The sequence below is a fragment of the Amphiprion ocellaris genome, chromosome 16, assembly GCF_022539595.1.
Source record: "Amphiprion ocellaris isolate individual 3 ecotype Okinawa chromosome 16, ASM2253959v1, whole genome shotgun sequence".
In the NCBI taxonomy this organism is placed as follows: domain Eukaryota; kingdom Metazoa; phylum Chordata; class Actinopteri; family Pomacentridae; genus Amphiprion; species Amphiprion ocellaris.
This window is the reverse complement of record NC_072781.1, coordinates 24,968,115-24,982,171: the sequence shown is the minus strand read 5'-3', so window position 1 is coordinate 24,982,171 and position 14,057 is coordinate 24,968,115. Positions and strand designations below refer to the sequence as shown.

The window sequence follows — 14,057 nt, the reverse complement described above, 5'->3', positions numbered from 1 at the left end:
TTCCCACTTAAAAACAACTCCTGAAGATGTGGCATTTTTTCTCTTGCAGATGGTCAAAATTTTGCTTCTTTTTCTTGTTCAAGTAATTTCGGTGGTTGGCATACATATGATTTTGTTTCCAGCATCTTGCTGTTTAATACAGCTATATGTAAGAGGACTACATTAACCTAGCATCTGACAATACTATGCAGCTAGTTCATTTGCTCCAAAGTAGGTAATGGAAACAAGCCTAATTTACATTTTCTGCACATTTGAAAGACTGAAAAAGTTGACTTCAGAGTCACTTCATAATTCTATGGCAACACAACTATTGTCAGACCAAAATTTGTGTTCAGCAATGTATCTGGTAACCCACACTACAGCTACATATACTGCTAAGCAGTGCCTTGCAGATGGATAACCTGTAGTTTTTCAAGAAACAGTTCTATAATGTAACCAAAATTTATAAATGATATTTCTGATTGTGTCTAGATTGAACAATATGTGTTATCTGGTGAGCTTTAATTTGTAGGGTGTGCTGTTGCACTTGGGACAGAACCAGGCCAGCTGTCCACCCTGCCCCTAATCGCCAAGTTAGGCTGGACTAGTCGAACAATATCTTGACTCAGTAATTATCAGAGGCATGACACTGATATCAATCTTCTCATCTCACTCGCAATGACCTTTAACTAGGTATTATATTAGAATTTTAGGAAAATACATCACTGAATTAAATTAATTGAACATTGTCTTTGGTTTATTGCATTGTGAGTTAACATATCATCTTTTACTGTCATCAGCAGGCAGTTTTTTCACACTTATGCATTACAGTTGGCTGTCCAGAGGGCACCAGATGATGATTACATCCAATTATCCAGTCTTGATGTAATTACGGTACGTTATATCTGAGGAATGATACTGACAGGACTTGCCTACTTGCTAATTACAAGGCACACTGACACTCAGTGTCATTATAGAGGCTAATACCCACGGCTGTTAAGCAGTGTTATCTTTCAACCCCTTTGCCCTGAACGTGAACACACACCTGCACAGCATGTCGGTGAGGCGTACAAAGCCCACATAAGCCAGTTCAAAGGCGCCACGATGACGGGACTGCAGGAGCTGCTGACGGAAATACAGGCCTACCCCCTCCACCTGCAACAGACACACACAGAGGGAATCAGCAACCCAACAAAAGCACTAATGCATTCTACACTGTAACTTTGTATGGGTTTTTCTTCTGACTTTCAAACCTCCTGCTTTACCTTCTAGCAGAAATGACTGCACCCTGTTGCAAAGGGTAAAAATGACACAACATCAGTCAAAACAATTATGTGTACTTAGTGAAATGCCACTCAAAACCTTCCTGATCAGAGCAACAGTCTGGAGTCTGAGGTTGTAGGGTGACCTGTTGTCTCTGCTGGAGGAATGCAATCAGTGAAATATCCTGCACATCCTAAGAGAAGCTGAAGTCAGGAATTATAGGTAAATTTTTTTTTAATGTATGTCACCACAGAAACTTAACTATTTTTTATTGAACACAGATGATTTCCAAGTAGAGGTAAAGACTGCTGTATGACAAGCATCAGAGTTTAAGCATCAATGGCTTAGCAGCTACCTAATAAATAATAAGGCTGCCATATTATTTTTAAAAAGGACAAATTAGCATTTTTTGTAAATTCAATACTTGCTAATCTGTTTTATTTTTTAATTTAATCTATATAAAGACCTTCCCACTTCCCAAGGCGATGTGTTCTAATGATTTGTTTTTTCTGACCAGAAGTCTAATATGGAGTAGATGACAAATGTTGATGGCCAGAATCAAACTGGTGACACATTAATCAGCTGAGGTAAAAAGTTAATCAGATAATTAACAATCTGGAAAGTGTATTACTATTAATAAAAAAATATTATTACTGTTAATGTTATTATTATGATTAGCTAAGATAGAGAAATAGATTTGCCAGTTAATTGTTACAGAACTACTGTGTAACTTTGGATGGGAGGGGGAAAGAGGGTAGAAAAAACACTGCACTTAACACACAAAAAAGCTGTGCAAAACCAAAGTTAGAATCATAAAAAAATAGATATACAAAACCTTTTAAGGATGTTAGTTAACTTATTACTAACAGGGGGCTACCTCAGAGTTATCATCACTAAAACCTTAGTACATTAATACGAGCATTTAAAAGGATTTGCGTCTTCCTCTGCCGTCACCTATCCACTCACTACACATGTGAGTTTTTTTCCCACACTATCTGTGCAAATCCTCTCAAGCAAACCTTCACCAATCATCCAACTCCGAGGAGGCAAATGCCACACATGCCCTGACGTACAGATTTGGTGAGTCTTCCAGTGGTACAACAAAAACAACACAGAACAAAATCACATTCTGAGTTGCTCTCCACATCAGACTTTGTACTTTGTGTTAGTGCGTGAATCATTTTGTAAAGTCGAGCAATTACATCTAAATACATGCAATAAACCCAATGCAATGTCAAAACATTACCCTCCCACCCAGCTCCACCCTTGCAAATGACATAATTTCCCTGACTCTAGTGCCATCAAATGCTGGAACATGGTGGTAAAATGAGCAAGTTCTCTAACCAGCTTTGTGCTTCAACTGAAAATTATTCATTGTCTCATAAAAACTCCAACTAAAGCAAAAACAGCAGGGTGTACAAAATATGGTGATTCACTGCATTACCTAAACCTACTTTAACCTTTTCTCTATTTGGCAAGCAGAGCAAAACTGCAACACTGGCTTTGCTGTTGTTTTAGAGACACCACTTAGTGTTCAACCAGTAAACAGTGAGCATGTCAAGCGTGAGAGTGGCATGTCTGTAGCGTGACAAGCGTGTTCAAATAAGGATGCTGAGACATCCGCATAATGGCTACCGTCAGTAAAACCATCCAGTTAGTAATAGTGTTAGCAACATTATTCTAACTATACACATACACACACAACTGAGCACTGTTTGTGTGGCAGTGTGTAAACTGGTGAGTGTGTTGCAGGTGAGGCGGCAGGGCGAGGCGGACGCAGAGCTCCAGTGCCCTGTCATTAAGGCTGCGGTATCACCACCACCACAGAGGCAGCCAGGCCCCGACTTAGTCAGGGGTGGCATGGAGGGCACAGGGAGGGGTGGCAAGGCCCCAGCACAAAAAAAAAGCAACTCTGTGTGAAAAGGGGGGGAAAAAATCCCAACAGTCCCTTAGGGGATGTAGGGTTAGACACAACAGACGCAGACCCGCAGATGAACCAGAAATACGCCAGTCACTGTAAACTCTTGCTACGAGCCCTGATGTCACTGAATGAAGCAACAATGATGCATGAAGAAACTTTGAAAAAGCAAAACAGAAGGAGATTCTGATGAATGAATGAATGAATGAATGAATGAATGAATGAATGAAAAATATGCAAAACAAAAACACTACAAATAGAACAAGAGCAACAAAGAAGTAGGGCTTAGACAGCCCATTTTGGGCCACATGACTGGTAAATAAACTCAACTGACCCTGCAGACCTGAAGTGGACTAACTTAAACACCAAAGTATGGACTGAGTAAACCGCAGCAGTACCAAGCCCAATGACTTATCACATTGGTGGCCAGAGTGGACTCCCAGGACAGGCCTGACCTCACCAGGGTAAAAATGGCAGCGACAGTCACTGTTAGATGGCCCGTGGCTGCCGGGGCTCAGACCGCTGCGGTGCTGAGCTGGGCCGAGCCGGGCAGCGGCTTCGCCTATTTAAAGCTACCCTCTCAAAGGTTCCCGTCTGTGTAACTGTTTAAAAGGGCAGAGCAAGCTTCCTGCATGGGGCGGGGGAGGGAATGGGGTGCACTTTATTTAGACGACAACTTCCTGTTTGCAAATGTGCCCGTTTCCCAGAAAAGTGCAGAGAGAGAAGTTTCCCAAGTTTAATTACATGTATGGCCCAGGGCCGTGACAGTGACCCAAATAGACAATGTCTCCCTTGATGGCTCAGGGTTGGACAACACTCTGATCATGTTTGTTGTTGCTGCTGCTGGAAACTAAAAGACAGATTGTAAAGTTATGGCTTATAATGGCAAAGGCATGAAAAAGCTATTAAGCAATAATGTGGATTTTTTAATGCTTCATTGTTACAACACAATAACAAAATGTCTCACCTGCTTTGGTTTAACGCTGTTGTTCAGTATGAGATTGGACTGGATGATATATGGATGATATATAGTCCCACTTCAGCTTATTATTATTCATTGCGACTCAAAACATGTGATGGGGAATTACTCCATGAAATATCATCAACAGAGTGACTGTTGCACAATAAGACCGGCACGGATGTGTAAAATCACTGACACAACAGTTGAAAGTCTGGGTCAGACGTTGCAAACTGTACAAGGTGTGGCTGAGAAATCATTAGACGAGGGTTATGTCAGTTGAACTACAGCATGCAGCCTAAACCACAAAGTCTACAACGATCAGTGGTGAAGCATAAACAAGGACATTTATGTACACACACACACACACACACACACACACACACACACACACACACACACACACACACACACACACACATATACACACATATATGTAATATATACATATACATATAGTCAAATAGCAATATTTAAAACAATAGGCAAAGTTTTTCAATTCAAATAAATTTTGATTGACAACTGAATTGATGAATAGTCATACGTGAACTTAAACAACAAAAATGTTTACGTTTCATTTATATTTATTTGTGCATTTTTCATCTGTCTACTACATTCACAGATTACTGCAAACTCCAAGTGCAATTATAGCTACTATAGTCTACATTGTAAGACTTTTTGTACACTCGAGCACTTTCAATGTCATCAAAAGTGGTGTAATATGGGCTGGCAACACCATTTGCCGGTCCCAGGACCATCATAGCTAATGTTGGCTCTGGTACTAACAGCAACGTGTTTTACATCGAGGTGATACCATAGGCTTATACTGTTTCTGGGTCCTGTGAGTTTTGGGGTGAGGCCTCCATAAATCAGACTTGTTCCGGCACATCCAGTGGATCGTGGATTAGATCGTGATCTGGAGAGTTTGGAGTCCAGGCAACATTTTAGGGTTTTTTGACATGTTCCTTGAGCAGTTCTTGAGGAGTTTTAGTGGTATGCCAGGGATTATTCTACTTTGGGAGGTTGCTGGTGTTGGGCAGTGCAGTTCCCATGATGGAGGGTGTGCTTGGTCTAAAACAATGTTTAGGTGGGAGGTGTGTGTCACAACAAAATCGCATGAATGTCAGTAACCAAAGTTTTCCCAGCAGAACACTGCATAGTTACACGATTATCAATGTTATTTACTTCATCTGTCAGTGGATTTAAAGTTATATACTGAGCATCTTTAGAGGCCTTCCTCTGGGCTCTCTGCTACACAGGGCCTGGACTGAGGACAATGTGGGTTACAGTCCTGTGAGCCTCATACCGCTACTGGGTATTATCAGTATTCTTTCTCTGTTACTTCGTGCAGCTTGGTTTTCATACTGTCATCACACTTTACACATCCATGCATAGCCTCCATACTTAACGTAGCATGCTTTACGCACACAGCCATTCATATGAATAATTTCACAACTGTGTCCTTTTGATATCAATGTGTCTGTAGTTTTTTTTTCCTTTACTATTTTGCCACTCATATACTTTGCATCTTACCCTTCATGCAGCAAACATACATTTGAATTTTTAAAAAAGCAAAACTAAATTTAGGATTTTCTTGGCCCTCATCTGTACTCTAGCTATCATTTTTATTGTTTCTTTTACAAGGACCACTAATGTGACCACTAAATAATGATAGACCTGTTACTGGTTTTTAACATTTGTCCAAAATCAATTCTCCAGATCTCAGCAATGCTGACTAGAAAATTTACAGAGATAACAACAATTTTTTCAGTCGCTAAGGTAGTGCCTGGAATTATCTGCTTCTCACTGCTTAGTTACTTATTTACTTATTTACTTACTTAGTTACTTATTTACAGTTACTTATTTTACAGCGTCTTTGAGTTTTCAGCGTCTTTGAGTTTTTGGAAAAGCGCTTTATAAATAAAATTTATTATTATTATTATTATTATTTAAGAAGTCTTAAGCTGCATTTAAAGTAATTCTGTATTTCACTCATTCACTAAAAGCTGCAAAAATGCTCTAGAGAGTTCATTCGGTAGCGAGCAGTAAAATAAGCTTTAGGACACTGCACTATCTTTGACAGAAAAAGAGTTTTTTTTGAAAAGTACATGCTATGAATATCTTTTATTCCACATTGAAGATATTTGAGGGAAACGTTATATGGCATAAAGTGTATTTTTAGAATTTGGACTCTCAAACAAAATGGTGTAAACTAAATATTGTGCACTAGAAAGCAAATATGAAGATGCCAGACAAAGCATTCCTATTGTGTTAATAGCTGTGTGTGTACGAAGGGATGTGGGTGTGTTTCCCTCTGAGCTGCAGAGCAGGCCAAACAAATGGTCTGTCTCCTCTGCGTAACCAGGGCTCCAACCGATCCAGGCCGAGCTATGCCAAATAAACACCAGAGCTGTCAAACTCCAGCTGACCAACTACTTCGGTGGTCTGTCACACATACAGTCAGTCCAAACAGTATTCCGACGGCTTTACCTACTTCACACTTTAGTGTTTAATTTTATAAGGTAAAAATTTACATTTGTATCCCTGTCAGTGTAGAATAATTTACACAATCACAAAAAACAATCTTTTTCAACATTTTTGCAAATGTATTAAAAGCACTGAAATCAAATTTACAAAGTATCAACAAATTAATTTTAAAAATTAGACCCTTGACTGTAGCTCAAAACTGTGGTCAGCCACATCCTGTTTAACAACTTGACTGGCGTTCACCTGCGGCAGACTGAACTGATCGGACAGAGTTTAGAAAGGGAGACTCACAATTCACACTGCATGCTGCATGTCACGGAAAGAACTAATAATTTGATCTAATGAGTTGCACTGAAGTCCAACTACAACATCAAGTCAGAACCAGGCACTGCAGATCAAGTGGCTAACACTATCCACAGTAAAGCATGGTAGTGGCGGCATCATGCTATGGTAGTGGGTCTTGTAACTGTATAATCTTGAAAAACTTGAGAGGGCTAAAAAAGTTGAAAAAAATTTTTTAACTTTATGACAGGAAAAAAAAATCAGAAGTGAAAAAACAAAGAAACCATTACCATCAGTGGCCCTCTCTAACTGCTCCTGTTACCATGGTTCCACTCCATGACAAAAACATCTGCAGTGCTACCAGCCAGGCCAACAAGGATGTCACATAGGATACTACTGAGGACTCCAGGAGGTGTGGAGCTCCTGCACATTTTGGAAGATGTGTTTTGTACACATAAGCAATATACACGTTTGCCCATGCATGTCATCGCTGCGGTAGGGCAGAATGACTGTGCCCACATAGACTTCGCCAGATCCAACTTTCCAAACACTACTGGAATCACCCCGCTGACCGTTAACGCTAACAAACCCACTATTCTTGCATGCACACACACAAAGTGTGGAACTGATGACAAGCAAAAGGAAATGAAAAGGGATGCGGTAAAGAAAGAGAGGGCAGGAGTTCAGATTTTCCTTTTGTCTGCCTTGTCCTCAGCATGAGTTTGTTGAATAACTGGTTATGTAATAAGGCCCATTGCCATAGTTACCACAGGCAACATGGTATCCATGATATCACCAACAATTATCTCTTTAGGACACTGTGGTTGTGACATCATCATCGAGTCAGTTTCAGTCGTGACAGTAAAAACCCTGGCTGTTTAACACAGCCTGATAGTGTCCATCTGCTTCAGACGGAATACTGAGTAACTGTTGGAAAACTTTAAATCACCATAAAACTGAAAAATTGTTCAATTGTAATGTGCCAAAATAATCCTACGCAAAATCTGGTAAAAGTTGTTCTTAAGTACTTTGACAGATTGTTCAGTGCAATAAAAAAGACATACGACATCAGCAGCAAAGTCATTGGAAAGTACTTTTTGGTGTCAGGTGCTATTCTTTGAATGATACACGTCCTAAATTATCTAGCAGAATTATTTGGAAAGTAAATTTTTCAGCATTTTTGGAGGATGATAGAACAAAATGAAATAGTAAGAGTATAACTACAGGCAGCAGATGGTTAATTTAGCTTCACAAAATCAATCTACCAGGAGCTACAAATTCTCTAATCAAGAGAAGTAAGCCAGTGGAGTTAAGTGACTGCAGATTGTACCTTCTCATTTACAGACATGAAAGTGATATTAATCTTCTTGTCCTGCTCCTGGTCGCATACACTCCCCTCCAAAAGTACTGGAACAGTGAAGGCGATTCCTTTATTTTTGCTGTAGACTGACAACATCAGACAATGAATATGAGACAAGAGATCAACTTTTCAGTTTTTCTTTCCAGGTATTTACATCTGGATCTGATAAACAACTTCGAAGATAGTACCTTTTGTTTAAACCCACCCATTTTTCATGTGACCAAAAGTATTGGAACATGTGACTGACAGGTGTGTTTTGTTGCCCTGGTGTGTCCTATTATAATGATTATTCAAACAATAAATAGTGTTCATTTTCTACATTTAGTTTCAGATTTGAGTTTTTACTGTGCAGACTGCATCTATAGTTAGAGGTGTAACCAACATGAAAACCAGAGAGCTGCCTATGGGTGAAAAACAAGCAATTATGAGGCTGACAGAAGATGAAAAATCAATCAGAGCCATTGCACAAACATTGGCCATAGCCAGTACAACCATTTGGAATGTCCTGAGGAAGAGAGAAACCACTGGTGGACTAAGTAACAGACATTCAACGGGGAGACCAAAGAAAAAAGCAACAGTTGACGACAGCAACATTGTGAGAGCTGTAAAGAAAGAACCTAAAACAACTGTTAGGGACATCAGCAAGAACTTCCAGAGTGCAGGAGTGAAGATATCACAATCTACTGTTGACAGAAGACTTCATGAACAAAAGTACAGAGGCTACACTAGAAGATGCAAACCACTAACCAAGAAGAATAGGAAGGTCAGGCTGGAATTTGCCAAAAAGTACAGAATGAGCCTCAAAAATTCTGGGACAAAGTTTTATGGACTGATGATACAATGATGAACCTTTTACCAAAGTGATGGAAATGCTAAAGTTTGAACAAAGAAAGGATCTGCTCATGATCCCAAACATACAAGCTCATCTCTGAAACACAGTGGAGGTAATGTCATGGTTTGGGCTTGCATGGCTTCTTCTGGGACGGGCTCATTCATCTACATTGATGATGTAACACATGATGGCAGCAACAAAATGAACTCAGAAATCTACAGAAATATTTTATCTGACAATCTAAAGAACGATGCAACCAAACTGATTGGGAGATCCTTCACTGTACAGCAAGATAATGACCTAAAACAACAAAGGAGTTCATCAGGGGCAAGAAGTGGAAGGTTTTAGACTGGCCAAGGCAATCTCCAGACTTCAACCCTATAGAGCTGCATTTTACCTGCTAAAGAGGAGACTGAAGGGAGTAACCCCCCCAAAACAAACAATAACTGAAAGAGGCTATAATGAAAGCCTGGAAAAGCATCACAAAAGAAGAATACAAAAGTTCAGTGATGTCAGTGGGTCACAGGCTTGATGCAGTTATTGCAAGCAAAGGATCTGCAACTAAATATTAAGTCTTATTCATTTAATCTATTTTAAGTCTATCTGTTCCTATACTTTTACTCATTCAAAAATTTGGTGTTCTGTTACAAATAATGCTATCTTCTAAGTTGTGTATCAGACCCATATGTAAATACCTGGAAATAAAAGCTGAAATGCTGATTTCTTGTTTCATATTCATTTTTATCTATTTATTCTTCGATGGCAAACCCAAATGTTTTCAGTCTACAGCAAAAATAAAGGAACTGGCCTCACTGTTCCAATATTTTTGGAGGGAAATCTATTTCCAAAAAATGTCAAGTTATGCCTTTAATGCGACTTGGGCCTTCAGCTGTATTTCTGAGAATCTAACCATGTGTCAAGGCCTTTGCAATATTATCTGGAAATTAATTCTAAACCCATCGGGTAAGCACACTGAAAAGCAAAGCAATGCACATCACATTTTGTCATATTTCCAGATGACCTTTTATAAATCTATGAAAGAATCTAACTTTACTGCTCAAGGTGTTGCAAATATAGAACCTGGATAGAAAAAAAGCTGGGGCTCTCCATTACAAAAACTCAGAAAAACTACCCATTCAGCACATAGTATAATTTGATCCTTCCTGCTTTCTCTCTTGGTGTAAATACATGGTCAACAGGCAAACACAAACACCCGCGCACACACCCTTACCCCCTACACAGACAAACACTGCCTATGTCTGGTACCCTTTTTATTATGGACGTTCACATGCTGAACCACTCAGACAACTATTCCAGTGTGAGTTAGTCTGTGTGAGTTTGTCTGTGTGTGTTGTTTGCAGTGCTCAGTGTTTTCCTGCTGGTGGTGGAAGTGATTTGGAAAGAATGCAGTGGAAAGGGAGGGGCGTCGCGGCTGTTAAACCAGCAGGGTCGGGCCTCAAATGAAAGCGCGGCGCTAACGAGGGCGGATGCTAATTGAAGAGCCTCCCAGCGTGGGGTCAGAAACACACACAGACACATTTGCATCATTCCCCGCTACAGCATGTATACACACATACAGTGTAAAAAACTCACATTAAGATTTATAGTTAGTGTGTGGTGATGTAAATAGTCTTTTTGACCCCAGCTGAGAAAGTATTAGTGTCCACATTAGGGCTAGGCAGTGGTATTTTTAGACTGAGTGTCACTGTATGAAATTGACAATTCCGACTGTGATCCAGGTGGGGCGGTTGGCCTCTGTTCTCTGCAGCCCTATACAGTACCACCGCTCAGCTGTTTCAGCTTCGTTAGCTTTGTTAGATGTCCCATTTCCAAAATGTGATTTCAAAGTAGTAAGAATAGTGGCAAGACAGAGCTGAGTCGTGGCAGCAGCAGATGTTTGAGGAGCTCTGTCAGAGGTGCACAGGAACTATCATACAAAAAATACACTGAAGGGTGCAGAGCTAAAGCTATTTTAGATTTAAGCTCTCCCTAGTGGTTTACCAGGGCAGACAGATTAAGGTTTTATACAGTTCATGCATATATATGGAAATGCACCGCTTCCCCATATCACTGCTTTCCACTGCACTCAAAATCCGGATGAACATGAGGCCAGGGATCCCTGTGGCACTAAAAAGTCAGTGGCTTGCTGTGACAGAATGAAGACAAAACAGAACTGTTTTATATCTAATGTTGAGGGTTGAAGAATCTGTCATTAATGTGGATCAGTCACTTCTGGGCAAAATATGATCTGCTGTTCCCTCTGGGGTCAGTTCAGTAGGCAAAGATTGGAAAACACTAAGGTCTGAGCTGAAGCCTTGAGGTACAACTCTGAAGAAACCAAATGCACACATGTATATTTCTACATAATTGGTTGTGTAGGGAATCATTGTTTTATTTTGGCTAATACAACACTCAGTGTTCGATCTATAGTTTTGTTCTTGAGGAAAATGGTTGATAATGAAATTTTCTTGGTTTTCTTGTTGTCAACAAATGTCATGAAAAGATGAAAACCAACAGAATCAAGGTCAATTCGTGGTTTCCACATCGTTGTGGACTTGAGTGCAGATAAAGGATGAGCACAAGGTTCCATTCAGATTATAATATACACTGCCTATTAAAAGGCGTGCCGAGGACAGCGCATGGACACAGTGTGGGATTTCTGGAACATTTAAAACTTCCTGCTGTATTTGTGGACCATTGATGGGAAGCATGTACAGATCAAAGCGCCTCCAAAGTCTGGCAGCAACTACTTCAATCACAACTTTTTTAAGGATCAATTATGAAAGGTGTGCAAGACGGAAAATTTGCTTGCAGTCTGTCCTTAAAACAAGCATTTGTTTTAAGGACCATTTGTTTTCCTGCCACATGTGCCTTTGGTGTGTTTGTAATGCAGACAGTCTATGTGGTCACAAATTTTGGGCTGCATGTGGACATCGCAGATGGTGAAATACACACACACACGCACGCACGCACGCACGCACGCACGCACGCACGCACGCACGCACGCACGCACGCACGCACGCACGCACGCACGCACGCACGCACACACACACACACACACTTATTGACAATAAAATAAAGAATGTGTTTACATTTATCCCTCAACTGACTGTCAATAGCCATGACAAATATTAGATGAATACTTGGACAGAATGGTCAAGAATTTCAGTTTTTATTCATTTTAAAACTGCCTCTAAGCCATAACCTGTGAATATCTATGCACTACCTTTTTATAGCCTGTGGAACTTATACCAGTTTCAAAACAAAGTTAGATAAGAGCAATGAAAGTGACTGTTTCTCTGTGACTTTCAAACTGAAAGTCATTGTTGCTTCTAAGCAGTCTAGATGCTGCTTTGCACAAGGTAACAGCAGAAAGAGAGTGCGACTGAAGTATGTGTTTGTGTGTTTAATATGTGGGGGTCTCACCTGTTCTTCTGTGATGAGCCCGGTGTGTGTATGTGCATCGTCATTGGTGTAATACAGAGGCAGACTCTGACACAGCTGTCCAAGCAGCATGGCCACTTCCTTCATGCTCCGCCAGCAGCATACCAGCACCATCTGGGCTGTCACCCTGTAGCCCTCACCGCCTGCAGCCAGCACAGTGACACACACACACATATTTTAGAACATTACAGCAAAAAAGTCTGATGACCCTTTGGTTTATTAGATAATAATTTAAACCAAAGGATTTATTTGTTTGAGTATGTACTGTGCCAAGCTAATGCTTTGTGTTCAGTTGAAACCATATGAAGCATGCAAGTCTCATAATCTGCCTGCTTTTGTTGTTTAATCACATTAGTTACACATAACCAAACACACACACATTAAACTGGGCCATTTGGTTTTACTTATTGCAGTGCAGTGGTGGTTGTTTAGGTAATCATTCAAGAAATGAATGAAGAGACACAATGTGCATCATGTAAATATACTGCACAGTAAGGTAAAACACTCCCCCCATCAGGATATCACTGGTACTGCAGTGATCCATGGGAGTTTTAAGAACTATGGTCAAATGCAGTCAGTGCAATATAGTGATGAGTAGTTCACCTGTGTTGAGGGATGGTGTGTGTGTGGTTTGGGTCGGTGTGCAATCATCTTCTTGGTGTGTGTCCAGCTCTCTCGCCCTGGTGAAGAAATCATTGGTGTCCCTGGGCTGAATCTCCTGCAGGATCCTCTGTAGACCAGCTGAGGTCTCTGTATACAACAAAAAATTTTTTCAGTTTCTTTCACTAAATTGTAATTTCCACCTTTTCTGCTTTCATGGTGATAATATACAGAGGGATGACAAATTAAGGAGGGAGAGACAATCTCTTCATCCATAGAACCCATGTGGTCTCTGAATTGTTTGAAGATTGTGCCAGCCACCAGATCTCAGCATAACAGGACACTTCTGGGAGATTGTTCAACAGCTCTCTCTCTAATTATCAAAACACCAAATGAGAGAATATCTTTTGGAAGAATGATATTTATCCTTCCAGTAAAGTTCTTGAATTTCCCTCGGGATTAATAAAGTATCTATCTATCTATCTATCTATCTATCTATCTATCTATCTATCTATCTATCTATCTATCTATCTATCTATCTATCTATCTATCTATCTATCTATCTATCTATCTATCTATCTATCTATCTATCTATCTATCTATCTATCAGGAGAATCAATAACAAGGAGCACTAAAGCTGTTGTGATGGCAACATGTGGCCCAACACCTTACTAAGACAATAATTGGTCTCCTGTCTCTATGCTATACTTAAAATACACATGACAATGAGGAAGGGAAATGAGTTTACCTGAATCAGTATCCATGGGAATGAGTCCTTCTGGGGAGGAGCTCTGGACTACAGGGGAGACCACATCAGACATCCTGTAGCACACAGTGATCAGCTCTGACACCAGACATCTCCATTGCTCAGTGTCAACCAAACTCCTAAAAACACACAAATAAACATGCCCATGCTAAATAAGTACCAAAACAC

At 40.2% G+C, this 14,057-nt stretch overlaps 1 protein-coding gene across 2 annotated transcripts in view; it reads right to left on the bottom strand.

The window, feature by feature from the left end:
* thada (THADA armadillo repeat containing) overlaps positions 1-14,057 on the bottom strand; it is a 129,141-nt gene that overhangs the window by 103,341 nt on the left and 11,743 nt on the right. For both annotated transcript variants that reach the window (XM_023276786.3, XM_035951242.2), the window contains exons 19-22: positions 13,872-14,008; positions 13,127-13,273; positions 12,506-12,666; positions 1,025-1,134 (exon numbers count right to left, since the gene is read on the bottom strand). In XM_023276786.3, the coding sequence (XP_023132554.3) occupies positions 1,025-1,134; positions 12,506-12,666; positions 13,127-13,273; positions 13,872-14,008 (555 nt within the window). The remainder of the gene's footprint in view (positions 1-1,024; positions 1,135-12,505; positions 12,667-13,126; positions 13,274-13,871; positions 14,009-14,057) is intronic.